The sequence below is a fragment of the Artemia sp. Qi Xiang Cuo genome, chromosome 3 (genome assembly GCF_049724085.1).
Source record: "Artemia sp. Qi Xiang Cuo chromosome 3, ASM4972408v1, whole genome shotgun sequence".
In the NCBI taxonomy this organism is placed as follows: domain Eukaryota; kingdom Metazoa; phylum Arthropoda; class Branchiopoda; order Anostraca; family Artemiidae; genus Artemia; species Artemia sp. Qi Xiang Cuo.
This window is the reverse complement of record NC_142796.1, coordinates 35106423-35133697: the sequence shown is the minus strand read 5'-3', so window position 1 is coordinate 35133697 and position 27275 is coordinate 35106423. Positions and strand designations below refer to the sequence as shown.

Here is a 27275-nt window from a genome sequence, read left to right as displayed (position 1 = left end):
ACCTCAACTTCTCTCAACCACTCACATCTACCAACAACAACTCAGCCTCGAGTACTCAACCGACAGCCCTTTTTAAAAAAGAAAATCTATCAATTATAGAAAAAAACAGATTTTGTTAATATTTCATAGCCTTTACCACACACACGGAAAACAAACAAAAGTATTGGATTTCTTTTATGGAAATATTAAATAAAATTCCAGCTCTCTTTCGTCAAATCATCTTTGTCTTCACCTCAGACAAAGGAAGATTTACTTAATATTAAGTAAAAAACATTTACCGAAGTCACTTACCGAAGATCAAACAGTCAGCAAGAAAAGTGTGTAGATTATTCTGTGAGATTATCTCATGAAATTGGCCCTATAATATAGTCAATCCAACTTTAAATCCCATTTCATTTGGGCTGGTTATACCTGGCAAGAAAAAAAGAATGAAGATTAAACCCAAAAATCTTTTGAAACTGAAAAATGTTTGATTTGGACTCCAGGTGCGGGTTTTCAAACGAAGAATAAGTTTTAAACCGTAGACCACACTGTACTGCCTAAATGAAACAATATTCCAATCTGTCTATTTTGCTTGAATAAGCATATTTGTCTATTTTGCTATTTTGAATAAGTTTTACGCCGTAAACCACACTGTACTGCCTAAATGAAACAATATTCCAATCTGTCTATACTTTGCAAATGGAATCCACTGCTCTATCTAACTTTTCCATATTAGGATTTAGTCCAGGTGATAGTTTGGGATTGATTTCTCAATCTAATTGATTAATCTGTCGAAATTGCGCTGACATGATCATTTTTGGGAACCCGCTCAACAAACCTTGATGGAGTTTCATGAAAATCTTTCAACTTCGAAATGTGGATTTTTGGGAAGACCAACTTTATCAAGTGGGAGTTCCCTATAATTTGAGGATAGTGGAAGTGCTAGTCTGTGGGATTCACGGGCCATACATTTTATCGCCCCCCCCCAAGTTTGCACCAACGATTTATACAATTTTCTAAGGATAAATCTTGCCAGATATTCCCGGTTCTCATACAAACTCAGAGCGTCGTAGTTAATTAAAGCACGATACTTCAAATTATATAAATGATTTCACAACATGTAAATAATTAATAATTGTAATTCAATAATTTTAATACTAAGATGCTTATTTTATGTTATGTGTTGTTATATATGATATATTTGCCATAAAATGACTAACTGAGTTTTTTTTTATATATTATTAAGTATTGTCAGAGTCCCATCCCTCTAAAGTAAAAAATGAAAATGAATGGAATGGAATCTTCAACGCCTTAACATGACTGAAATCGGGATTAGAAACTAGTGATATCAATCACAGGGTCAAACTATGCTTGACCGAGTCAAACTAGAATCATTCAAAATAAGCTTAGCCCAGGTTAAATCTTATTTTATTTTAAATTTTGTTGTAATTTAAAGCTGAAGCTCCTTTGGATCCAGCCTGCAACTTCTAAAAGTCTATACTCATTCTCAAACTTTGCTTTTTGATTGAAGGTTAGTTTGGAGATCATATAACTAGACTTAGCTAGTCGGGATAAAAAAAAAATTGGGTGTAGCTATGTTGTTCTCAGGCGGCTTGGTGCTGCATTGAGTTGTTGGCACTGTTCTATTAGCTGGGAAAATCGCGGGATATTGTATAGCGAACATGATAAAAGAAAGTAGTCAAGCAGGTTCTTTCAAAGGAGAATTCCTATGTCGAGCATTGCAAACAGTGGTTTCTATCTCTGTTTAGAATATTTAAACTTTAGTTTTTTGGGGTTAAAGGGGCAAAAAAATGTATGTAGGTTAGGTTAGGTTACGTGTTTAATGTATGCTATGCTTTACCAACACCCCCCCCCCCTAATGTGAAAATATATAGCCAAAATTTGTTTCTAAACTATTATATTTTATCCCATTTTGTTTTGTTTCATTAGAATTAACCAGACTTCACTTCTCGCAAGTTTCCCAGCTAATAGAACAGTACCAAGTTGTTAGTAGTTGGGAGAAAATATTCTAGCCTTAGAAAGATTTGCACACATGTTCCTATCATCTCCTTTTGGCAGAAGTAGTTCTTTGACCAAATATAAACTATCGTAACAAGAAAAAGATACATACAATATCTTATATATAGTAAGACAGTAATATCTTATATATAGTTTTATGATTAGCTTTCTAATTACACCGTTATTGGTTTTTCGGAGATAATTTTTTTTTTCTTTATTAGTTCTTCTTGCTCTAAAGATTGAAGTGTCTTTTTCTTACCTTAGACATTACATCCTGTGCTGCCAGTGGCATCCAGGATATTTACGAAGAGCCGCCGGTTATTCTGTATATGAACCACTGCCCACCATTATTCCCATTGGAGTTGGACTAGACAGGTCTAGTTGCTAGATCTGGTGCAAGGTGTTTATTAGTCAACCTCTCCTGCAGATTCTCTGAGGTTTCAATTCCAAGATCTCTCGGGGTCCTTTCATCCTTCGTAAGGATCACGTACCCAAGGTATCCCCACCTTGGTTCCCATTTGCGTCTATTGAGCCTATGAAAAATGACAATTTGTTTAAGCCACCATTTTTGTACCTTTTCTCAAAATTTACGCATGCATCTAATGGATTTTGCTGGATTAAGTTTCATATAATTTTGTCGAATTTGCATGAAATTGCAATACTATTTTTAAGAGTATGTGTAATTGCGAGGAGATTCAACTGTTGTGTTGAATATCAATCAGAAAAAAGTAAAAAAGTTTGTACCCTCCGGAAGGTATTACCAAATGGGTCATGTAAATATCATATACAATTCTCACTCTATAAAACATTTCGGATATCACACATTTCAAAACATTTTCTGAACTTTATAGAGTAAAATTTGCGTGTTTTTCCTTGTTAAAAAGGTTCTAGATGTCATCTAAGTAATCATATTCATTATTTATGTAGTATAACCATACTGGTATTTTGAATTGTATTATGTAACTCTTCGTGGGCATCTGTAACGAATAAAATGGTAGCCATCTCCCCCTCCCCCAGAAGAATAAACATACACAAGAAGCCCCAATTTTCGTAATATTGAAGGAGACTTGTGACATTTTTCTATCTTTTAGAAAAGTGGTTAATATCCCATTATGCGGGCCTCTCTAAAAAGTCAAGTTTGATTAATGCTAATGAAATAAAATAAAATAGGATGAATATATAATAGTTTAGAAATAAATTTGGGCTACATATTTTCACGTTAGGGGGGACGGGGGTAAAGCATTGCATATATTAAATACGTAAATTAACCTAACCTAGGTCTTCCCCCCCCCCTAAACCCCCAAAAAACACAGTTTAATATCGTATATGCACAGTTTAATACGCTATCATTGCCTGCTCTATAACAGTTAAGACGTCACAAAACGGGTTTTATCATTGCCTACTCTATAGTGATTAACCCGAGAGGCCCGCATAATGGGATAGTACCGAAAAATGTACAAACTTTTACCCCCGTTCTTTAAAAATTGGTCCACCTTCACCCATACATGATTCACGCTATATATATTACCAAAAAAATATATAATTTGCATTCCAAAGTAAAAGAGCATATTTAGAAATAACTAATCTGACTGTTACAATGTTTTAGAAATAAAATGTTTTGAAGATATATGTCTTCAATTGGATAAATAGTCGGGTTTATAAGACGAATACAGTCAAAAACCTTATGGTTTTTCCGGTTTATGAGGATCAAAATTAACTGCAAAGATACAACAGCGTCATCTAAATTTTTCTATGTTTTGTAGTTGGGTGAATATTTCAGTAATCTCAGTGTCAAAATGAAAACTATAAATATCAGAGTTAAAGAGAGTATTGGAAACTTCTTATGAGAGGATGCGGAAATGAAAATAACTGAGATAAGAGCTTCTTGCGGTAATAGATAATCAGATAGATAATTTTTTGTTCGAAAGCAAGGTGAATGTATTGCATTTCTGAAGATAAAAGCAATATGAGTTTCAGTGATTCTAGTGATTTCGGAACTGTTACTAATATTCAGATTATGTTTACTTCGTCGAAAGCACGAACTGCAACTAGTAGTCCCAAGCCTAACACAAACCTAGTTTAAATAAGTATTTTGTTCGAAAATGATACCGCAAACTGTATCGATAAAACTGAAAAGCTTGATGATCATATGTGATATCAATGGCTTTAAAGTCCTTGGATTCAACTGTATGGCTACATCTTCCCCTGTTCAGTTCACAAGAAGCAGGGTAGGGGTGAAAAGGGATTTTTCAGTTGCATTGGCTTAGAAGAATTCTGTTGGCGAGTACTTTCAAATAAGATTAGGGGCACATTTTGTAAACATTGTGTTTTGTTTAACGTTCATGGGTTTGGAAACTTGCAAAAGTTGACTAAGAAGCCACTCGTATCTTTTGTTACGCCAACTGGAAAAGGTGGCAACTTAGTGTGTTATAAAGGCAATCAGTATCACCACGATTCAGTTGACACAGGCACACTTATCCTTCTAAAGTACAATAGCCTTGAAACCAATATTTTAACGCTTGTAAACGAAAAACTTAGCCAACAAGTGCAAAAAAACATAGGGAAATTGGGGCCGATTGTGGAATGAATTATTTTCTTGGGTTGACTGAGCATTACTCTTCGGTACCGTGGAGGTAACAAAGAATTATTGGCAGAAAAGGACCAATTGACAGACAAAGGAAACTTCCGAGAACTTCTACGATACCTTATAAATAGTAGTGACACCACTGTAAAATAACTTATTGAAAGCTCAGGCGCCAATTATGCTTATATAAGGAAAACATCCCAAAATGAGTTAAATGAATATTGAGCCAAGACATTCTTAAAGAAATTCATGCACGAGTTCATTCTGCCAAGTTCTGCAGTGAGGATGTTGATGAAACAACGGATGCGTCACAAAAGTCGTATCTGAATATCGCCCTTTGCATTAATTACGACTCACAAGACGTGAGGGTTTTTGTTATTTTTTTTTAAGCTCTGCACGAAGCATGTTACTCGGGAACCATTGTATACTTAAAACCGATCAAGTGGATTTTTTTTATCTCTTGGGCTAGACTTGCTAGATTGTGTGAGCATAAGCACTGATGGATGAGCTATGACGGTTTCAGCACATTTTGGTGCTGTAAAAGAAGTTCAAATTTAGAATACCTTGCGTTGTCCATGTTTCAACCATGTTCTAAATCTTTCTATGTTAAAGTTTCTCCGTCCAAAGTGCTAGAAACTCTATTGGGGTAAAAAAAAAGAAGACAATCGCTATTTTTTGGTGTTTCTGCAAAGTGCAATTAGTTTTAATCAGAGTGATGAAACACTTGGCATGTTTGAAAGGAGTTGATCGAAAGGCACAATTTCTTAATGCACTTCGTGGTAGAACTACCTAAAATATTGGTGACTTTGGAGATCATCAGCAGCTGAACAAAATGCACAACAGCAGCAAAAGCAAGTTCTTATTGAGTGCTGTCAGATCCTCTGATATGACAGTAACCATTTACGCTCTTAGTAACATGTACGGACTTATTTTAGTGCCCTGTCAGCTATTTCAGAAGAAGAGCTTGGACCTTGCGTACGCAGCAAGCCATGTTAAGGACCTTCTTACCCAGCTGCAAGCCAAGCGTCGGGAGAGTGAAAGTGAGTTGAAAATAATATTTAATGGGGTAAAACTAGAGCAGCAACCAGACTAGATTTAGAAAGAACGGTGGCCGGCGTTTACCCCCCCCCCGGCAATTACCTCCCGGAAAATACCCCCCACGGAAAATACCCCCCCCCCCCGCGGAAAATACCCCCCCCCCCCGCGCGGAAAATACCCCCATGGAAAATACCCCCTCGGAAAGTACCCCCTGTGGAAAATATCCCCTCGTGGAAATCCCCCCCAGAAAATAGTCCCCAAGGAAAATACCCCCCCCCCGGAAAATACTCCCCCCCCCCCGTAGAAAATAAGGCTTTCCAAATTTGAGAATTTCATTTGAGTTTTATTTACTTTTATTTCTGTAGGGGGAAGGAATTTTGCTACTTGTGTATTATGCGCCACTCACTCAAGTTTACGCTGTGTAAAACTCAAGAACAAACCGGTTTCTTCGTAAGTTTCTTTCAGTTTCTTTCATGAGACAAGACAAAGACAAGTGACAGAATAGATTGAAAATATATAATTTGGGCTATATATTCGCACATAAGGGGGGGGGGTAAAGTATTTGTACAGTTTGAAGTCAGAAAACAATTCCTTCTAGGCATAGCCACTAAACAATTACAGAAGAAGAGCGAAATATCTGGAAATTGTGTTAACTAAAAAAAAAAGAAATTTTACTTGGAAATGATCGAGTATTTTCTTGCCTACAAATTCGATAGGAGCGAAGAAACAAAAATTCCCTGCTTCAATTTATTAATTGTCAATGTGATATTAGTCAGTTGTCGTTTTTTACTCCTTCCAATTGGCTTGTGAATCTGCTCTCGTCGGAGAATCGACCATATGGAAAAGTCGGTTGCCTCGTCTGAGAGAAAGCAATGAAGACACAGGTAGTTGAAATACAAGCGGAAGCTTCACTGAAACAGAACTGCGATGTTTTATATTTTCCCAAAATAATAATAATAATAATTTATTTTTGACCCACTATACAGAAAATGAAGTGGAGTAACACAAGAAAAGAAAAAAAACACAAAAATACATTTAACAACAACACAAAAATATGTCAGTGCTCTTGCAGATCCTCGTGACCCTTATTCAATATCAGAAATGTACGTTATGCTTAATTTAGAATAATATTTTTTTTGCAGTGAGCTGCAATATGAATGAAAATTTTACAATTTCCATTGGGAAATTGTATTGAATAGGAATTTGTCTTGCGAATCTCATTAGAATGGGAATTCGCATTGCGAATCTCGTTAGAATGGAATTTTTCCCAGACTACAAAATTTTAGGTTAGAGTTCCACCACTAATGCTTCTTCTGAGTACTCACAAATGGTCAAATTAGTGCTATTTGAAAAGCTGCTTGCATCCACCACTTTTCCAAACACTTTATCAGGGAAATAATTTTTCTTCACAGGTTTTCTAGTATTTTCCAGATCATTGAATTGTAAAAATTCCGTTCCATGTTTTACAATGCTACCGTAGATGCCCTTATTTAACGCATTCTCCGTAAAATTTAAAACAGCATAGTAGATCGGTGAAGCTGTAACTTGTGTTGAGAAGAAATACTTATACAAAGGTATATGCTCAAGAAGTGTATATTATGCCTAAATTTTCTAGCTTTCCACAAACCTTTGGTTATGTATAGCAGAATGTCTGAGGGGGGGGATATTGAGATATCATACCCTGCATATTTGAGTTTACACTGTAAAGAGTGATTTGTCTCACGTGTATTATTAAGAACCCATTCTATTAAAAACTTTGATATCTAATTTCTTTTTCACGGGCCAAGTTGTTCAAAGGGCAATGTACCACTCATTAAATGCCCAATGCGTCTCGGTGCCTTAACGTCCCCTATGACACTAAAAAATTCAAGATAGCCATTTTAGTCCGAACGGTTTTAGGGTCCTGAACATTTTTCCTCTGTGACGACGCACCAAGAGCAGTCCGGGTTGTGGGGACCCAAAATTAGAAGAAACAGTCAATTATTCATAGATATATAGTAGTACAAAAATTGAATTTGTTAACAATTGAATATAACTATGACTCCAACACTGAATTCTCTATCCAAGGCCCTTGGGTTGTTAGAAGCTCCTGCATATGGAAGCTCTTTTGACTAACGGTTAGTCGGGGACAATTTAGAGTCTGGATTATTGTTTAGGATGGAATATTACTTACGGAGTAAACCTTATGGAAAACACGTAATTTTTGTCCAAATTCAAAAGATACTAAAAACATACTTTACCAATGGTGTTCCGTTTCCCCTGATGCTAATAAGGCAAAGGTTTTAAGCTGTCATATTAAAAATCTGAGGATCATTATGGAATTAAAAGGAGTCCGAGATCCAAAGACATCGTGCACATATTCAAAAATATGGACATGGTGGGCCTTGTTGGAAATGTTTTTTGAGGAAATGTACAACCCAGAACTTTTTTACACTATTTTTTAAAATACTTAGTACTAGTCAAGTTTCCCGAAAATTTACTTTTAAACTTTTTCTGTTACTTATTTTTCATTTTCCAATTACTTATATACATTTTTCATTGTCAATTTAGTCTTACTGCTTCAATGGGAGTTGTTTTTGCAACTAATTTTGCTTTCAATTCCGTTTCGTTCGAAAATGTAGAAAACTGATGACCAAATAAAATTATTAAAGCATCAGTTTGCGATTCTTCAAGCAATCTCTTTGCTTTGAATATGCAATAAGACTTTTTGGAAAACAAACTCAAAAGACGATACGTACATATTTCACAAATGCTTTTGATTTCAATCGAAGTAGATATTTTTTAAGTTAACGAGCCTAGTGTTGCAATATACATACTTATTCAAACGTGAGTAGGCGTCACATTGTATTCTAATAAGAACTTTTCCTTTTTTGTTCTAAAAGATATTGTGTTTTTCCTTTAGTTGAGATAAGAAGTGAATTTATCACTATGAATTTATCACAATTCGTATCACTATGTATAAAACAAACAGTTTAAATTTCATTGCTTCCTTCCAATCCTATTTAGAGTTCTGTATTTACATCACATATACTTCAGCAGAGAAGTTTAATCTTTGGAACTCAAATTCCTTCTATGTTTTTTCTTTTTTTTGTGTTGAAAAAAATACTTAAAACCGGACTCAAGTAATATCCTTATTGATTAGATTTAACTACTTAGGTTCTTTAACAACCCATTTAACATTGGCTGATAAAATGATTTGTACCCATTAAACCAGGCCCATAACCAGGGTTTTTCAGGGGGGGGGGTATTTAAAAAATTTAGGGAGGGCCAATAATACAAAGGAAAATTTTATTTTTAAAATTTGAATAAGAAATTCAAGAAAATTCTAGATTCTTCCGGGTGGAAGGGGGTGTGCCCCTGAGGTGCTGCAGTGAACAACAGATTTGGAACACATAAATTACCATTTTATAATATATAAAATTACTTCTCCCCACCCCCCTGTATGTTCGTAGTAAACCTTTTAAAATTCAAAGGGCAATTTTGAACTAATCAACACTCTAGCGTCTAGAAGTAAGCACTCTAGCCCCTGAGGGGTTGCGGGTAAATAAAACCGAGCTGAAGCATTTTCATTACAAATTTTTGTAATTGTAATAAAAACACTTCGGCTTTTTTATTATAAATTATACTGCAAAAGCATTTTCATTGCAAATTTTATCCACTAAAACATATACAGTGTCTAACTAAACTGATTTATTGTATACTTTAAATGCGATGTTAGCAAATTTAGTTTTGTCGTTATTAACAAGTTCCCTAAGCTGTGGCCTTTATGACTTGTCTTTTAAGTGATCATTCCTTTTTGAAACGTCACTGTGTAACGAATTCTCTTTTTTATAACAGCCGTCACCGAATTTTTTCTTAACTAAACAATCCCTAGATTGCACATGGAGCTGGAAATTGCATTTGAAAATGTCTTTCAAAATGTTTTGATCGCTTAAATCGTTGGACTGCGTTCACCTCTGGTCGTTATCCACATTTTGTCAGAATCCTTAATAAAAAAAATAATAAGTTGCCTCTTGAAAATGATGCTTACTTTTTGAAAGATTATTCTGGTCTATAATAAATAGTCTTCTTAGAAAATAACTGCCAATAGAATTCTTCGCAGCTAAATAATTTCCAGCTCGTTATTAATCCCATACTTCTTTCAATAAATCACATTTGAATTGAACCAAACCAGTGCCAACATATCCTCAATCAAGCAAACCAAAACCTTAGAATCTTGTAAGAATGCAACCGTATAACTTATGTTATAGATTCATTAGAATAAATTTAATTTTATGACAGAAATAAAGTCACTATTGGTAACCTTAACGACCGTGAACTGATCCGGCCAGAGGCAGTGGCGTATCCAACCTAGTGTGACTAAAGGTGGGACGGAATGATGGGATGACATATGGAGTAGTGGAGTAGTTTCTTGGCACAAATATTGGTGTTATGAGTAGATAATTTAAGGGCGGATAAGAAAACCAAGTATAGCTTAATTTAGCCAGTCAGCAAAAAATCTTTTCGATGAAGTATGTTTTGATGAACACAAGGAAACAAATTTTCAAACAGTTCGTGGTAACGAACCGTAAATAAGGAGCGACGTGGCTCAATTGTAACCAAAATTCTAGAAAACGGGATTCTGATATTAATAAATATATCAAAAGAATTGGCTTGTTATGTTGATACCAAATATATGCCACTTATAAAGTTTAATGCTACCCATCATCGGGTATTTGCCTGAGAAAATTTGCCCGATTTTCGAAAAAAGGGCGAAACACCCCCTAAAAGTCAAGGAATCTGAAAGAAAGTCACACCATCAGATTCAGCGCATCAATGAACGTAGAAATTTCAAGCTCCCTAATTAAAAAATGTGGAAATTTGTATTTTTTGCCAGAAGAAAGATCACGGATGCGTGTTTATTTGTTGTTGTTTTTTCCTCCAGGAGTGATCGTATTGAACTAACAGTCCTATAATATCAGAAAAGAGCTCATTTGAATGGAAATTAAAAGTCTTTGTGCCCTTTTTAAGTGACCATAAAGATTGGAGGGCAACTAGCCCCCTCACATCCTCTTTTTGAGAGATTTTGAGATAGACATTTTACTCAGCATAGTTGAAAACCCAAGTAACTATGCCTTTGGGAATAACATGACCCCCTACAGCCCCTGGGGAAGGGTATATAAGCTGGAAAATCTGCCCATTGTTTACGTTTAGTATTTGTTTTTGGGAAGTATATAGGAAGGGGGGTAGGGGTTCTGAATTTTCTGCTAGGAGGATTTCCCACAGGAATAATTTTTTTGGGGGAGGGAAGTTTCCAGGGGTGAGCATTCCAAGGGTTTTTCTTTTACTGGGGGAATTCGCCAGAATTCCTTCACGAAATTCTTTTTATTTGTCTTGCTTTCTCTTTGACGACCCAATTTTACTTGTGGAGATATTAAGGGGAATTGTCGGGGGGGGATTTGTACCGGTTTAGGATTGTCTAGAGTATCTTTCTGTAGTGGGGGGGAGCTCACGGGACAAATTCTCCATTGGGGAGTTTTCCACGCGACAAATTCTCAAGAGGGAATTTTCTGCTGGAGCAACTTTCTACTAGAAGCAGGGGGGATCTTTTCCAGAAGATTTTCCACGAAGGGGGAGAATTCCAGCATGATTTTAAAACAATCAGAAATTAAAGTATTTTTCGAATGAAATTGTGCTAAGAAAAAAAATTCAGCCGGAATCGTCAGTAAGAAATTTTCCGGGGGGAATTTTCAGTTTGAAAGGAATTGTCTGGGGGTAATTTTCATGGTTTTTGGAACTTTTAAAAAAAGCTTATTATTCTGATGAAACGGCCTTTGTGTTCCAAGAGTCGTTCTTAAAGAATTGGGATAAAAGACAAAAAATTGGGACAACTTTAGTGTAAAGAGCGAGGTATTGAAGATGGGGCAACCACCCTCATATATGTAATGATTTCTGTTCGTTTTAGGTTTTGATGGTGCTCCTTACTTTCAGTTGAAAAAACTTGTTTTTTTTATTTAATCTTGAAATACCTTACAGATTGTCTGAAGAAACAAGATCGTCTTTTTCTTCTGGTTTAACATCCAGTCAAGAAAGTCAATTCACGAAATACAGGGGTGAGGGCAAGGATTCTTTCATTTTTTTAATGAAGAGAAGCCAGACCAAATTAACCGATTAAATTGGAAATAAAAGAACAAGGAGAAAAGACAATAGTTTTTTTTTGCAAACTATGCAATTTCTTTTACATTCTATTTTGTTGTTTTTCCTCAAAGATTCAGGGGAAAACAGATACTTCAAAAAGAAAGTAAAGTTGGAAAAAGGAGGTGGACTAGATTACAACCTGAGATAATACGAAGCAAGCCTATGCGGAATATTGTTTTTCTCTGATCATTTTTCTACCGACTAAAAATATTAATATGGAAGATTTGTGTCAATTGCTTGACTTTATTGGTCGATCACGACTACAAAGTAGGTATTTAATAACCCCTGGCTTACTTGTAATATGTAGAAATAATAAAGTCAATTAATATGTCACCTGTTTTATGTATTTTTGGCAAACCATATATTCTTGGGCTAACTGATCCCCTCGGAAAGAACTTGTAATACATCTGGGGTGTGTTCTTTCCGAGGGGATCAGTTAGCCCAAGAATATATGGTTTGCCAAAAATACATAAAACAGGTATCCCTTTAAGACCTATAGTTTCAACAACCAATTCACCAACGGTAAAAATCGAGAAATGGGTAGCAATGACACTTAAACCTTTATTGTATCTCCAGGATTCGTATATAAAAAACTCGGAATTCTTAAAAGATAAACTTATAAGTGTAGAAACATCCGAAGAATATAGATTGTTCAGTTTTGATATAAAATCAATGTATACGTATATTCCTTTTGATAAATCGTTTAGTATTTTATCCAAAAAACTTGAGGAACATAAAAATGAGATAGAAGAATTATCTTCGGGAATCGAACTGGAAACTACATTATATTTAGTTAAAATAACTAGCAGGTATACTAATTACTTCATGTTTAGAGATAATTTTTACCATCAAATTAGGGGATTGGCAATGGGAGGGCCTTTAAGTCCGTTGTTAGCAAATATCTACGTAGAGTATGTAGAGACTTTAGCCATAGAAACATATTTTTTTAAACATAAACTTTGGGGCAGATATATGGATGATATTTCAGTTATTTAGGACTATGGGGAATCACAAATTGAAGTTTTTTTGGAACAGTTAAATAATTTGGGAGAAGAGTTAATTTTTATAATTGAAAAGGAAAGAGAGAATATCTTACCGTTTCTAGATATTTTGATCCATAGAAATAATAAAGAACTAGCGTTTTTAATTTACCGTAAACCAAATAATAACAACCGTTACTTGTCTTTTGCACCAAATCATCCGATCCAGGTAATAAGACAAGTGGCTATTTCTTTAGTAGATATGGTATTAAAACTATAATACCCATAATACATAAGCAATGGACTAATTTTAATAAGGATATTCTAGCACGTACTGGCTAGCGAGACAATATGATTTCTCGGATAATTTAAAAAAGATAAAAAGTTTATGGGGCCTGAAAAATTAGAAGAAGACGGGTCAAATCAAGAAACAAATTACATAACTTTGCCTTTATCCCAATATTGTCACAAAAATTAAGAATAGAATTAAAAAAACATAATGTGAATACAGCATTCAAATCAGGACAAACTATAAGCTTTTTGTTAAATAAAGGGAAAGACAAGGTACCGAGAAATTTACAAAAGGGAGTATACAAAATTCCATGCTCTTGTGGTAAATTTTATGTGGGAAGAACACAGCAGATTTTAGAAAATAGGCTACAGCAACACAAGAATGCCATAGATTACTCTCTAAAACAAAATAAAAAACTGAAAATGTTTGAGTCAGTTATTTCAGAACATGTTTATTATTTTCCTCATCACAGTATTTTATTAGATCAAACAAAAAATGGTAGATACGTCTGTAGGACTTTTACAAAGTTTTAGAGAAATTATAGAAATAAAAAAGATAAAATATGGGGGTAATTAGAATCAATATAGATGAAGGGGAATTTAGGATAAAATCAATTTATAATTGTTTAATTTAAAAGCAGGTAAGATATTCAACCAGTACTGATTTTAATAATAGTTCTGAAACGAAAGATGACCTTGCGAACAAAGCTCAGAATGGGTTAAATGCTTGGAAAAGTAAATGAGCTGCAGCTAAGCTTGTAAGCAAACGAATCCGTTCCGTTGATAATTCAAACATTGGTTGATGAGCTTGTGAGATTTTTTTTATGGGTTATGGGCCGGGGGTTAGCTGACCTTTATTGTTTTGGTTTAAGTATAAATATATTCTTCATTTTTTGATAGATTTCCATTTATATACTGTGAGGAGGCGTGTTTGAATCAATATAGACATTTGATTTCGTTTATACGCCAGTGAATGGAAGTGTTTTTTCAATATGTGAGTTTTGTTTCCTATTTTTTTATATTTTTTCTTTTGTTGTTTTTTTTCTCTTTATGTGTTTAGTATATTTTTATTTTGATGTAAGTTCCTTAGACCTTAGATCCACCTGTGCCTCCAGAGGCACCCAGGGCATCAAGAAGGAGCCGCCAATCTTCCCGCCGGTTTGCTGCTGCAAGTATGTCCTCCCACTGAGGTTGGATTGATGTGTGCAGGTTACGAAGATCTGTCTGGTACGTTCGACGCAGGGTGTTTCTGGGTCTGCCCCTACGGCGTGGACCCGATGGCTGCCAATGGAGCGCTGCATTTGGTAGTCGGAGATTGTCCATACGTAGTACATGGCCAAGGTATCTCTATCGGTAGACTCTTATAATATGTGTCACAAGAGGCTGGCCAGTCTTGTCACGGATGGATTGGTTTATTATTCTCTGCTGCCAACGGATGTTGAGAATTCTTCTGGGACATGTGTTTTCGAAAGCAAGTATTCTTAGCTCTTGTTCCTGGTTCAGGTGCAAGGTTTCGGCAGCGTAAAGCAGCACTGGCATAACATTGCTATTGACGAGTCGTAACTTTAGCCGTATAGAGAAGCTTTGGGACCGCCACACTTTCCGTAATCTATTGAAGGCCCCATTAGCTTGGCTGATTCTTGTGAGCACTTCTTTTGTGGTCGATCCGATACTTTCTATTATGCTTCCCAAGTATTTGAAATGGACAACGTGCTCTATGTGTTGGTCTCCGCAAGTGATGCTCAGGGGTGAATCTGTGGTAGCCATGCATTTTGTTTTCTCATTATTTATTTTTAGGTCGACATGGCCACCTCTCTCCCTCACTTTGTCAAGGAGTTCTTGGAGTCTTTGCTTGCATGATTCTAGGACAGCGATGTCGTCAGCGAAGTCTACATCACTGAGGCATGTTTCTGGATTTAGCTGGATTCCGTCTGTGCTTGTACTTCGCAGTATGTAATCAATGACGATTACGAAAAGTAGCGATGACCAAGACGCAACCTTGCTTAACTCCTGACAGAATGCGGAAGAAATGGGTTTAGCCATCCGGTGTCTTTAAACAGCACTCGCTATCTTCATAAAACGCAACAATCAGTGACACTATCTTTTCAGGGATTCCGTAATGCAGTAGGATCTTCTACTGACTTTGGCGGTCTACTGAGTCAAATGCCTTCTCAAAATCGATAATAATCATATAGATTTTGGAGCGCCATTCTCTGTTTTCTTCCGCCAGCAGCCGTAGGGTAAATATCAAGTCTGCACATGGACGGTTTGGTCTGAAGCCATGTTGCTCGTCGCGAAGATGTCTGTCGAGCTGCGAGCTGATTCTCTGCAGTAAAATGTGCTTCAGCAATTTGCTAGGTATGGAAAGCATGCAGATTCCTCGCCAGTTACCTGGGAAGGTCGCATCGCCTTTCTTAAAGATCCTCACAAGCGTGCTGCGTTTCCAATCCGAAGGCACTTTGGTGGTCATCCAGATTACTACGAACAACGCTGTCCAGAACTTGATGCAGGTCATAACAGTCGCGTTGGTCATTTTCGCGGAGATCCTGTCTTCGACAGGCGACTTCCCATTTTTCAGCTTCTTTGCTGCTGCTATAATTTCAGTGGATAACGGCGGATCCGTGCTCATATCTAAGGAAAATAGTGTTGTTGCTGGGATCTCTGGGGGATCCTCTGGTGGAGGTCTATTTAACAGCTTCTCGAAGTGACTGGCCCAAACTTCGTTTACGTCAGACTGATCTGTTATCAGAATATCCGCGGTGTCTGTTACTGGTCCATGTTGAATAGAGGATTTCTTTCCAATAATCTCATTAGTGATTTTATAGACGGTTCTTGAATCACCTCTCTCCGCCGCCTCTTCTGCCTGCGCTGCTTTTCGCTCCAGCAGGTTTCTCTTGTCTTTTCTGGCACTCTTCTTTACCTCTTTATCCGCAGCTCTGTATTCATCGTTTCTGAGGATCTGTTGGTCGGGGGTTTGTGTTTGGATAAGTGATGCTTTTACTTTTTTCCTTGTCACTATGAGCTCCCATGTTTGGTCAGATAGCCACTGGTCCTTTGGGCTCTTACGGTACCCAATGGTGGCTTTCGCAGCATCGTGAAAGCACAACTTTATGCTTTCCCAGTATTGATTGCTATCAGCATCATTTAGTAAAGACAAGGCTTCAAATCTATTCCGCATCTTTAGTTTAAAGGCTTGGTTGAATTCTCTCAACCTCAGTTTCTCCGAGTCAAAGACTGGGTTTAAGGGAGCCTTATTTGCTTTTCTATTTCTTTTCAATTTGAGGCGGATTTTTGCTGCCATCAGATTATGATCTGAGCCAACGTCAGCTCCTCTATATCCCCTTATATCAAGTAGGCTTGATCTCCACTTCCTGCTCCAAAGACAATGGTCAATCCGATTTCGGGTATGGCCATCGGGAGATGTCCAAGAATATTTGTGAACATCCCGATGAGAAAATAGGGTACCTCCGATTACTAGGTCGTTAAGGAGCGCGAAGTCAATAAGTAGTACTCCGATTTTGTTTCGCTGGCCCAGGCCATGCTCTCCGAGAACCTCAGGGGAAAACGATCGGTCGTTCCCTACTTTCGCGTTAAAGTCTCCTAGAAAACATGCCATGTCATGCCGTGGTATGTCGTTTGCCACGGAGTTGAGAGCTCTGTAAAATTCGTCTTTTGCTTCGTCGGTGGCATCATTGGTGGGTGTTTAGCATACTATTACTGACAGTTTGACATGCGCGCCGATGAAGCGGGCTTTCAGGATTCTAGGTGACACCGGTGTCCAATGTAGTAGAGCTTGGGAAGTCTGTTTTGTCATCATTAGGGCTACTCCGTATTCACGCTTTTGCTGCGATCCACTGTATATAATGGTCACATCTCCATTCAGATTTTTAAAAAGAACATTTTTTGTTTCATTTTTCTTTTCTTTTTTTTCCGTTGAGAAAGGCTCCCGGACGTGGGGCCGAAATATTCGGAGTATTTTTGTTTAATTAAGTGTTTATTTTATTGTATTTACTGCTTTATAAAAATTATAACCCGTTTTTCTTGGTTGATTATTCGTAAAGGGAAAAGCAGTGTGGTCTAAGAAATTATTTACGTCTAGCCTATGGTTGGCAAAAGACCAATTCAATTTTATTATTTTTGAATTTAGCAAAAAAACATGCCAATATAATTACACAAGAAAAGTTTTTAGAAAAGTGCAAAGTAAATAAAATATTTCCAAAATCGTTCAGTATTAAGTATAATTTAAATACATGTACTTAGGAGAACCAGACGAGAAAGGGAAATTTAATAAACTTAAACCATGTGCTCAAAGATGAACATTTCCAGAAATCACAAGTTGTAAAAGAAATAATCCCAATATTGTCACCAAAATTAAGAAGAGAATTAAAAAAACATAATATGAATACAGCATTTAAATCAGGACAAACTATAAGCTCTTTGTTAAATAAAGGGAAAGACAAGGTACCGAGAAATTTGCAAAAGGGAGTATACAAAATTCAATGCTCTTGTGGTAAATTTTATGTAGGAAGAACACAGCAGATTTTAGAAAATAGGCTACAGCAACACAAGGAATGCCATAGATTGCTCCCTAAAACAAAATAAAACACCGAAAACGTTTGAGTCAGCTGTTCCAGAACATTTTTATAATTTTCCTCATCACAGTACTTTATTTGATCAAACAAAAATAGTAGATATGTCTGTAGGACTTTTACAAAGCTTCAGAGAAATTATAGAAATAAAAAAAATAATATATGGGTATAAGTATCAATAGAGATGAAGGGGGATTTAGGATCAATTCAAATTATAATAGTTTAATTAAAAAGTAGGTAAGATTATCAACCAGTACTGATTTTAATAATAGTTCTGAAACGAAAGATGACCTTGCGAACAAAAGTCAGAATGGGTTAAATGCTGGGAAAAGTAAACGAACTGTAGCTAAGCTTGCAAGCAAACGAATCCGTTCAATTTATAATTCAACATTGGTTGATGAACTTGTGAGATTTAATTAGGGGTAATGGGCCGGGGGTTAGCTGACCTTTATTGTTTTGGTTTAAGTATAAATATATTCTTCATTTTTTGCTAGATTTGCATTTATATACTTTGAGGAGGCGTGTTTGAATCAATATAGACATTCGATTTTGCTTATACGCCAGTGAATCGAAGCTTTTATTTAATATGTGGGTTTTGTTTACTACCTATTCATATTTTTTCTTTTGTTGTTTTTTTTTCTCTTTATGTATTTAGTATTTTTTTATTTTGAGGTAATTTAAGGTCTTTAAAAAGAACATTTTTTGTTTCATTTTTTTTCTTTTCTTTTTTTCCGTTGAGAAAGGCTCCCGGACGTGGGGCCCAAATATTCGGAGTATTTTTGTTTAATTAAGTGTTTATTTTATTGTATTCACTCCTTTATAAAAATTAAAACCCGTTTTTCTTGTTTAATTTTTCGTAGACAAGTCATTCAAGAAACTATGAAAAAATCGCAAGTAAGTAACAAATTCTTTATTGTTTTCACCTCTTGGAAACACAATACGGAAATTTCATTCAAGAAATTATGAAAAAATTGTAAGTAAGTAACAAATTCTTTCTTGAATTCCTCTCCTGGATACACAATACAGACATTTCATTCAAGAAATTATGAAAAAAATTATAAGTAAGTAACAAATCCTTTCTTGAATTCACCTCTTGGATACACAATACGGAAATTTCATTCAAGAAATTATGAAAAAATTGTAAGTAAGTAACAAACTCTTTCTTGATTTCTCCTCATGGATACGCAATACAGACATTTCATTCAAGAAATTCTAAAAAAAAATTGTAATTAAGTAACGAATTCTTTCTTGAATTCACCTCTTGAATACATAATACGGAAATTTCATTCAAGAAATTATAAAAAATTGTAAGTAAGTAACAAACTCTTTCTTGAAGTCACCTCTTGGATACACACAGTGCAGAAATTTCATTCAAGAAATTGTGAAAAAATTGTAAGTAAGTAACAAATTCTTTCTTGAATTTGCCTACTGGATAGATAATACAGACATTTCATTCAAGAAATTATGACAAAATTCTAAGTAAGTAACAAGCTCTTTCTAGAATTCACCGTTTGAATGCACAATACAGAAATTTAACTCAGAAAATTATGAGAAAAAAATTGTAAACAAACTCTTTCTTGAATTTTCTTCCTGGACAGACAATGCAGTAATATGGCTCAAGAAATTATGAAAAATTGCAAGTAAGTAACAAATTCTTTCTTGATTTCTCCTCATGAATACACAGTACGGACGTTCCATTCAAGAAATTAAAAAAAATGTAAGTAAGTAACATACTCTTTCTTGAATGCGCCTCTTGGATACACAATACAGACATTTCATTCAACAAATTATGAAAATATTGTCAGTGAGTAACAAACTCCTTCAATTCATCTCTTGGATACACGTTACAGACCTTAATTGAAATAGATGGTAGAACTTGCTTTAGTAAAAAAAAAACGAACTAAGCTTTTTGCATGTCTCTCTCACTAGGCCCCGTGGGGCGAATTCAAGAAAGAGTTTGTTACTAACTTACTTACAATTTTTTTTCATAGTTTCTTGAATGAAATTTCTGTATTTTTTATTCGAGAGGTGACCTCAAAAAGAGTTTGTTACTAACTTACAATTTTTTTCATAATTTCATGAATGAAATTTCTGTATTGTGCATCCAAGAGGTGAATTCAAGAATGAGTTTGTTACTTACTTACAATTTTTTCGTAATTTCATGATTGAAATTTCTGTATTGTGTATCCAAGAGGTGAAGTCAAAAAAGAGTTCGTTAGCTAATTACAATTTTTCATAATTTCTTGGATGAAATTTCTATATTGTGTAGCGAAGAGGCGAATTTAAGAAAAAGTTTGTTACTTACTTACATTTTTTTCATAATTTCTTAAATTAAATGTCTGTAATGTGTATCCAAGAGGTGAATTCAAGAAGGAGTTTGTTACTTACTTACAATGTTTTCATAATTTCTTGAATGAAATTTCTGTATTGTGTATCCAAGAGGTGAATTCAGGAAAGATTTTGTTATTTACTTACAATTTTTTTTTATTTCTTGAATGAAATGTCTGTATTGCGTATTCATGCGGAGAAATCAAGAAAGAGTTTATTATTTACTTACAGTTTTTTCATAATTTCTTGAATGGAATTGCTGTATTGTCTGTCCAGGAAAAAAATTCAAGAAAGAGTTTGTTTACAATTTTTTCATAATTCCCTGAGTGAAATTTCTGTATTGTGTATTCAAACGGCGAATTCTAGGAAGAGTTTGTTACTTAGTTAGAATTTCGTCATAATTTTTTGAGTGAAACGTCTGTATTGTGTATCCAGGAGGTGAATTCAAGAAAGAAATTGTTACTTACTTACAATTTTTCATAATTTCTTGAATGAAATTTCCGTATTGTGTATTCAAGAGTTGAATTAAAGAAAGAGTTTGTTAATTACTTACAACAGTTTTTTTAATTTCTTGAATGAAATGTTTGTATTGCGTATCCATGAGGAGAAATCAAGAAAGAGTTTGTTACTTACTTAAAGTTTTTTCATAATTTCTTGTGTTTCTTACTTGCAATTTTTTCGTAATTTCTTGAATAAAATTTCCGTATTGTGTATCCAAAAAGTGAATTCAAGAAAGAATTTGTTACTTACCTACAATTTTTTATAATTTCTTGAATGAAATGTCTGTATTGTGTATCCAGGAGGCGAATTCAAGAAATAATTTGTTACTTACTTACAATTTTTTCATAATTTCTTGAATGAAATTTCCGTATTGTGCATCCAAGAGGTGAAAACAATAAGGAGTTTTTTACTTACTTGCGATTTTTTCATAGTTTCTTGAGTGAAATTGCTGTATTGTGTGTCCAGGAAACGAATGCGAGAAAGAGTTTGTTTAAAATTTTCTTCATAATGTCCTGAATTAAATTTCTGTATTGTGCATCCAAACAGCGAATTCAAGAAAGAGTTTGTTACTTACTTAGAACTTAGTCATATTTTCTTTAAAGATATGTTTGTATTGTGTGTCCGGATGGCAAGTCAAAGAAAGAATTTGTTACTTACTTACAATTCTTTTCATAATTTCTTGAATGAAATGCCTGTATTGTATATCCAGGGGGTGAATTCAAGAAAGAATTTGTTACTTACTTACAGTTTGTTCATTATTTCTTGAATTAAATATCCGTATTGTGCATCCAAGAGGTGAAATCAATAAAGGGTTTGTTACTTACTTATAATTTTTTGAATGAAATTTCCGAAATGTGTATCCAAGAGGTGAATTTAAGAAAGAATTTGTTACTTACTTGCAATTTTTTTCATAATTTCTTGAATGAAATGTCTGTATTGTGTATCCTGGATGCGCATTCAAGAAAGAATTTGTTACTTACCTACAGTTTTTTCCTATTTTCTTGAATGAAATTTCCGTATTATGTATCCAAGAGATAAAAAAATTAAAGAATGTGTTTACAATTTTTTCATAGTTACCTGAATTACACTTCCATATTGCGTATTCTGCAGACGAAATCAATAAGGAGTTTGTTACTTACTTAAAATTTTTTCATTGTTCATCGGGTTAAATTTCTATATATTGCATCCAAGAGATAAATTCGTGAAACAATCTGTTTTCTTACGTACAATTTTTTTCATAATTTCTTGAATGAAATGTCTGTATTGTGTATCCATGAGGAGAAATCAAGAAAGAGTTTGTTACTTACTTACAATTTTTTCATAATTTCTTGAGTAGAATTGCTGTCTTGTCTGTCCAGGAAGCAAATTCAAGAAAGAGTTTGTTTACAATTTTTTTCTCATAATTTCGTGAATTAAATTTCTGTACTGTGCATTCAAACGGTGAATTCTAGAACGAGGTTGTTACTTACTTAGAATTTTGTCATAATTTCTTGAATGAAATGTCTGTATTGGGTATCCAAGTGGTGACTTCAAGAAAGAGTTTGTTACTTAGAATTTTTTATCATTTCTTGAATGAAATTTCCGTATTATGGATTCATGAGTTTAATTAAAGAAAGAATGTGTTAATTACAATTTTTTTCATAATTTCTTGAATGAAATGTATGTATTGCGTATCCATGAGGAGAAAGCAAGAAAGAGTTTGTTACTTAATTACATTTTTTTCATAGTTTCTTGTGTTACTTACTTGCAATTTTTTAATAATTTCTTGAATGAAATTTCCGTATTGTGTATCCAAAAAGTGAATTCAAGAAAGAATTTGTTACTTACCTACAATTTTTTATAATTTTTTGAATGAAATGTCTGTATTGTGTATCCAGGAAGCGAATTCAAGAAATAATTTGTTACTTACTTAAATTTTTTTCATAATTTCTTGAATGAAATTTCCGTATTGTGTATCCAAGAGGTGAAAACAATAAAGAGTTTGTTACTTACTTGCGATTTTTTCATAGTTTCTTGAATGAAATATCTGTATTTTGTATCCAAGAGGTGAAATCAATAAAGAGTTTGTTACTTACTTACAATTTTTTCATAATTTCTTGAGTGAAATTGCTGTATTGTGCGTCCAGGAAGCGAATTCAAGAAAGAGTTTGCTACTTACTTAAAATTGTCATAATTTCTTGAGTGAAATTGCTGTATTGTGTGTCCAGGAAGTGAATGCAAGAAAGAGTTTGTTTAAAATTATCTTCATAATTTCCTGAGTTAAATTTCTGTATTGTGCATCCAAAAAGCCAATTCAAGAAAGAGTTTGTTACTTACTTATAATTTAGTCATAATTTCTTGAATGAGATGTCTTTATTGTGTATCCAGCTGGCAAGTCCAAGAAAGAATTTGTTACTTACTTACAATTTTTTTCATAATTTTTTGAATGAAATGTCTGTATTGTGTATCCAGGGGGCGAATTCAAGAAAGAATTTGTATATTACTAACAATTGTTCTTAATTTTTTGAATAAAATGTTCATATTGTGTATACAAGAGGTAAAAAATAAAGTTTGTTTAAAATTTTTTCATAATTTCCTGAATGAAACATCTATATTTCGTATTCAATAGACGAATTCAATACAGAGTTTGTTACTTACTTAAAATTTTTTCATAATTTCTTGAGTGAAATGGCACTATTTTGTATCCAAGAGGTGAATTTAAGAAAGAATTTGTTACTTACTTGCGATTTTTTCATAATTTCTTGAATGAAACATCTGTATTGTGTATCCAAGAGGTGAAATCAATAAAGAATTTGTTACTTAATTACAATTTGTTCATAATTTCTTGAATGAAATTTTCGTATTGTGTATCCAAGAGGTGGATTCAAGAAAGAGATTGTTACTTACTTAGGATTTTTTCATAATATCTTGAATGAAATTATTGCATTGTACATCCGAGGGGTGACTTCAAGAAAGAGATTGTTACTTACTTACAATTTCTTCATGATTTCTTGAATGAAATTTCCATATTGAGTATCCAAGGGGGAATTCAAGAAAGAGATTGTTACTTACTTACAATTTCTTCATAATTTAATGAATGAATAGAAATATTCCTAAGAATAAAAACGGGTTAAGCTTAAAGATATTTACTGTTTAAACATATTAATAGATTTTTTGAAAAAAAACTCATATTTACATAAAAGTAGTACTCAAAGTTCACTCTTAAACATCAAAAAATTAGGATCCCTTGATATAGAATAGTTTTTACCGTGTCTTATGTATTTATCGCTATCAGGTATGTCCTTAGGTATCCACTGTGCGAAGAACTTAGCCTCGTCTTCAGGACGGTGATAAGCCTCTTCAAGTTTAGGACACTTAAATTCATCTAGATTGAAAAGTGGAATCCTAGGGTCACACTTTTGAATTAAAACTTTATCTGTAAGTACATTACCCTTTACGTAGAGTGCCTCAACCCCGAAAAAGCTGCAAATTTCACTGACTTCCTCCTGAACATTTCTCAGTTCCTGACCACTTTTATTAAGCGGTGTAATCACTCTATCGTAGAATTCCATCTGTTTATACGACGTAATGTAGTACTCCACAAGCTTTTATTGTACTCAAACATATTATAGTTCATTAGACAAGGATAACAGTCAATTTCTTCGAGTTCCATAGACAATAATAAAAATGCACATTCAAATATAACAGCACTAGATGATTGTCATGCAGTCCTATCATCTTGGAAGCTATTAATGTAGTATTTAAGTAGAGAAGTACTTCATCAAACTTTATATCTTTCTCAAGGTTGAATGGACTTTTGGCTAGGGGGATGAGTCCTAAAACCATCTGAATTCATTGTGAGGAGGAGTCATAAAACCCGTAGAATTCATTGCGGGGAGGAGTCATAGAACTCTCGGTATCTATTGAATGCAAATGAAGCCCGGAAATTACAATTTTTTTTATAATTTCTTGACTTAATTTCCTTTATTGTATATCCAAAAGATGAATTCCAAAAAGAGATTTTTATTTTCTTACAATTTTTTTCATAAAGCTATATCTAACAGCGGGTGATGACGAAACATTTATTCGTAGTGATAATTAGGTGTTGTAAATGTAATCCAACGCATATGACAATTAATATCAATAAAGAATGCTAATAAAGAATTTGTTCAATTTGCTACTTAAATTATGTCAGTGTTATCAAACGTATCTGTCAAAAGACATTGATAAAGAATCTATTCACTTTAATTCTTAGAATCCCTCGATTTTTCCAAGCATATCTGACAAAGCATGTTGATAAAGAAGTTGTTCCCCTTTATACTTAGATTTTCCCAGTTTTATGAAGTAACCCTGACAGAGGTCGATGTTGCATAATTTGTCCACTCGGATACTTATATTTGGTGAATGTTATCGGGTTTATCCAACTAAAAAATGATAAGAAGGAATTTTTTTCATAAGATACTTAGATTTGTTTTTGTCGATTTGTTTGTTGTTCTCGTGAAAAGTCATTCGGATAGACTTTCGAATCAACATAGAATGTTTAGGTAATGTTCAATAGCAAATCCACAATACCATTTTGTTTTGTTCCGATTAATATGTCAATAAATTGTGTAAATGCCTTTGGACCACGACGTAAAAGCTTCATGCAATAGTCTAATGATGGATAATCAGTTTTCATTATATTGACAAGCATTTTCTTAGAAAATATCTTCCTTCGAATAGATAACTCCATAAAATCATCATCAAGAATCAAACTTTTTTCCATAAAGACAAGATTTCGCATGATTTATTTTTCTCACATCCCTCCATTTTTTTTGTTCTTGACATTCACAGTATCAAATATAAACTAACTCATGAAAAAAAATCTTATATTTTCGAGCACATTCTCATCATCTATTGGTTTGCTATGGAAAGGAGGAGTAAAAGATCAACTAACAATATCTAAACAGAAAAAAGCAATGTAAAACATTTTTATTGTCAAAAAATGTAATAATAAAATAACATATATATTTTCACTCTTTTTTCACGAGATGTCCCAATCCATTGTCCTCAATGTGTTTCATGGTTGCATTCAATCCAAGTTGTAGTCTAGATATATGCATAATGTTCACAGCAAAACATAATTGCTGTTCCAACTTAAATTTACTCAAAGATATAACATATCTACCAAACATATAATCCGAGTCAAATGTTAGCCGACAGTCGTTTGTAATTTCCACAGCTATATTGGGAACTCTCAACTTCATATCCTTATTGTCAACTCCTTCAACTTGCAATAGTGTAAAACCACTCATTTTTAATAATAGAAGGTTTTTCGAACTTTAATAAATGTAATTTAGTCAAATGTCTATTTGGAACTGCGACATCAACTACTTGTCAAGCAATTCATATCCATACTCAAGGCCAAAGAAATCTGTTATGTAAAAGTTCAGCTACTTACTCTCTTTGAAAGGTGTAGAGCTGCTATAGAAGTATTACCTATATGAGAGGGGATACTTACTCTCTTTGAAAAGGTGTAGATCTTCATTCCACTTGATACGCTTCAGTGCTTCCTAGTGCTGTACGCAAAGTATAATAGAGGCTGACCTAGATAAAGATCGTTCAACCTCAAGAGTGCCCTAGGGAATGGCCTTGATAATGTTCATTCAACTTGATACGCTTCAATGGTTCCTAGGGGTGTAAGCAAAGTATAATAGAGAATGAACTAGATAAAGACCCTTCAACCTCAAGGGTGCCCTAGGGAATGAACTTGATAAAGTTTATTCAACTTGATACGCTTCAGTGGTTCCTAGTGCTGTACGCAAAGTATAATAGAGGCTGACCTAGATAAAGTTCGTTCAACCTCAAGAGAGCCCTAGGGAATGGCCTTGATAATGTTCATTCAACTAGATACGCTTCAGTGGTTCCTAGTGCTGTACGCAAAGTATAATAGAGAATGATCTAGATAAAGTTCGTTCAACCTCAAGAGTGCCCTAGGGAATGGACTTGATAATGTTCATTCAACTTGATACACTTCAATGGTTCCTAGGGGTGTTAGCAAAGTATAATATAGGCTGAACTAGATAAAGATCGTTCAACCTCAAGAGTGCCCTAGGGAATGGCCGTGATGAAGCTCATTCAACTTGATACGCTTCAGTGGTTCCTATAGGTCCCGGCAAAGTATAATAGAGGCTGACCTAGATAAAGATCGTTCAACCTCAAGAGCGGCCAAGGGAATGACCTTGATAAAGTTCATTCAACGTGATACGCGTCAGTGGTTCCTAGTGCCGCTGTGGAGAAATACCTTAATAAAGTTCGGTCAATCTCAAGAATTCCCTAATGGATGGCCTTGATAAAGTTCTTTTAACTGGATACGTTTCAGTGCCTCCTAGGGGCGTCGTAGAAATGGAACATAGATATATACTTATGAGTAGAGTTCAAAACATTATATGCTTTCTAAAAGCCAGAATATACTTTGTACTTGACGGAAAAAAATTCAATTGTACTTAATGAAAAAAAAATGTGCATTGTCAGTTTAATATACATTTGCTGATATTTATTTCTTAAAATCTTAATTAATTTTCGATTTCTTAAAGTTAAAAAAGTGAAAACATTTAAAAGAAATTTTTTCAGTAAAGTACAAATTATATTCTGGTTTTTAGAAAGCATAGTGATTTTGAACCCTACTCATATTAATTTCCGCTCGTTTTGAGTTTGACTCTGTTATTTATTTTAATTTCTTTTTGGTTTGGGGTCATTTATTTACTGATACTGATTTGTGGTAGTTGCATTTTTGGTCGATTATTTGATTCTATTTTTTTTAATTTT

The 27275-nt window shown here is 34.2% G+C and overlaps 1 protein-coding gene across 1 annotated transcript in view; it reads right to left on the bottom strand.

Annotated features, from left to right (window-relative positions):
- Positions 1 to 25762, bottom strand: part of LOC148954038 (uncharacterized) — a 44292-nt gene extending 18530 nt beyond the window's left edge. Inside the window, exons 1-3 of the mRNA XM_089086104.1 lie at positions 25615 to 25762; positions 16138 to 16671; positions 15463 to 15810 (exon numbers count right to left, since the gene is read on the bottom strand). Of these exons, the coding sequence (XP_088942230.1) occupies positions 15463 to 15810; positions 16138 to 16671; positions 25615 to 25762 (1030 nt within the window). The remainder of the gene's footprint in view (positions 1 to 15462; positions 15811 to 16137; positions 16672 to 25614) is intronic.
- Between the last annotated feature and the right edge of the window lie 1513 nt (positions 25763 to 27275).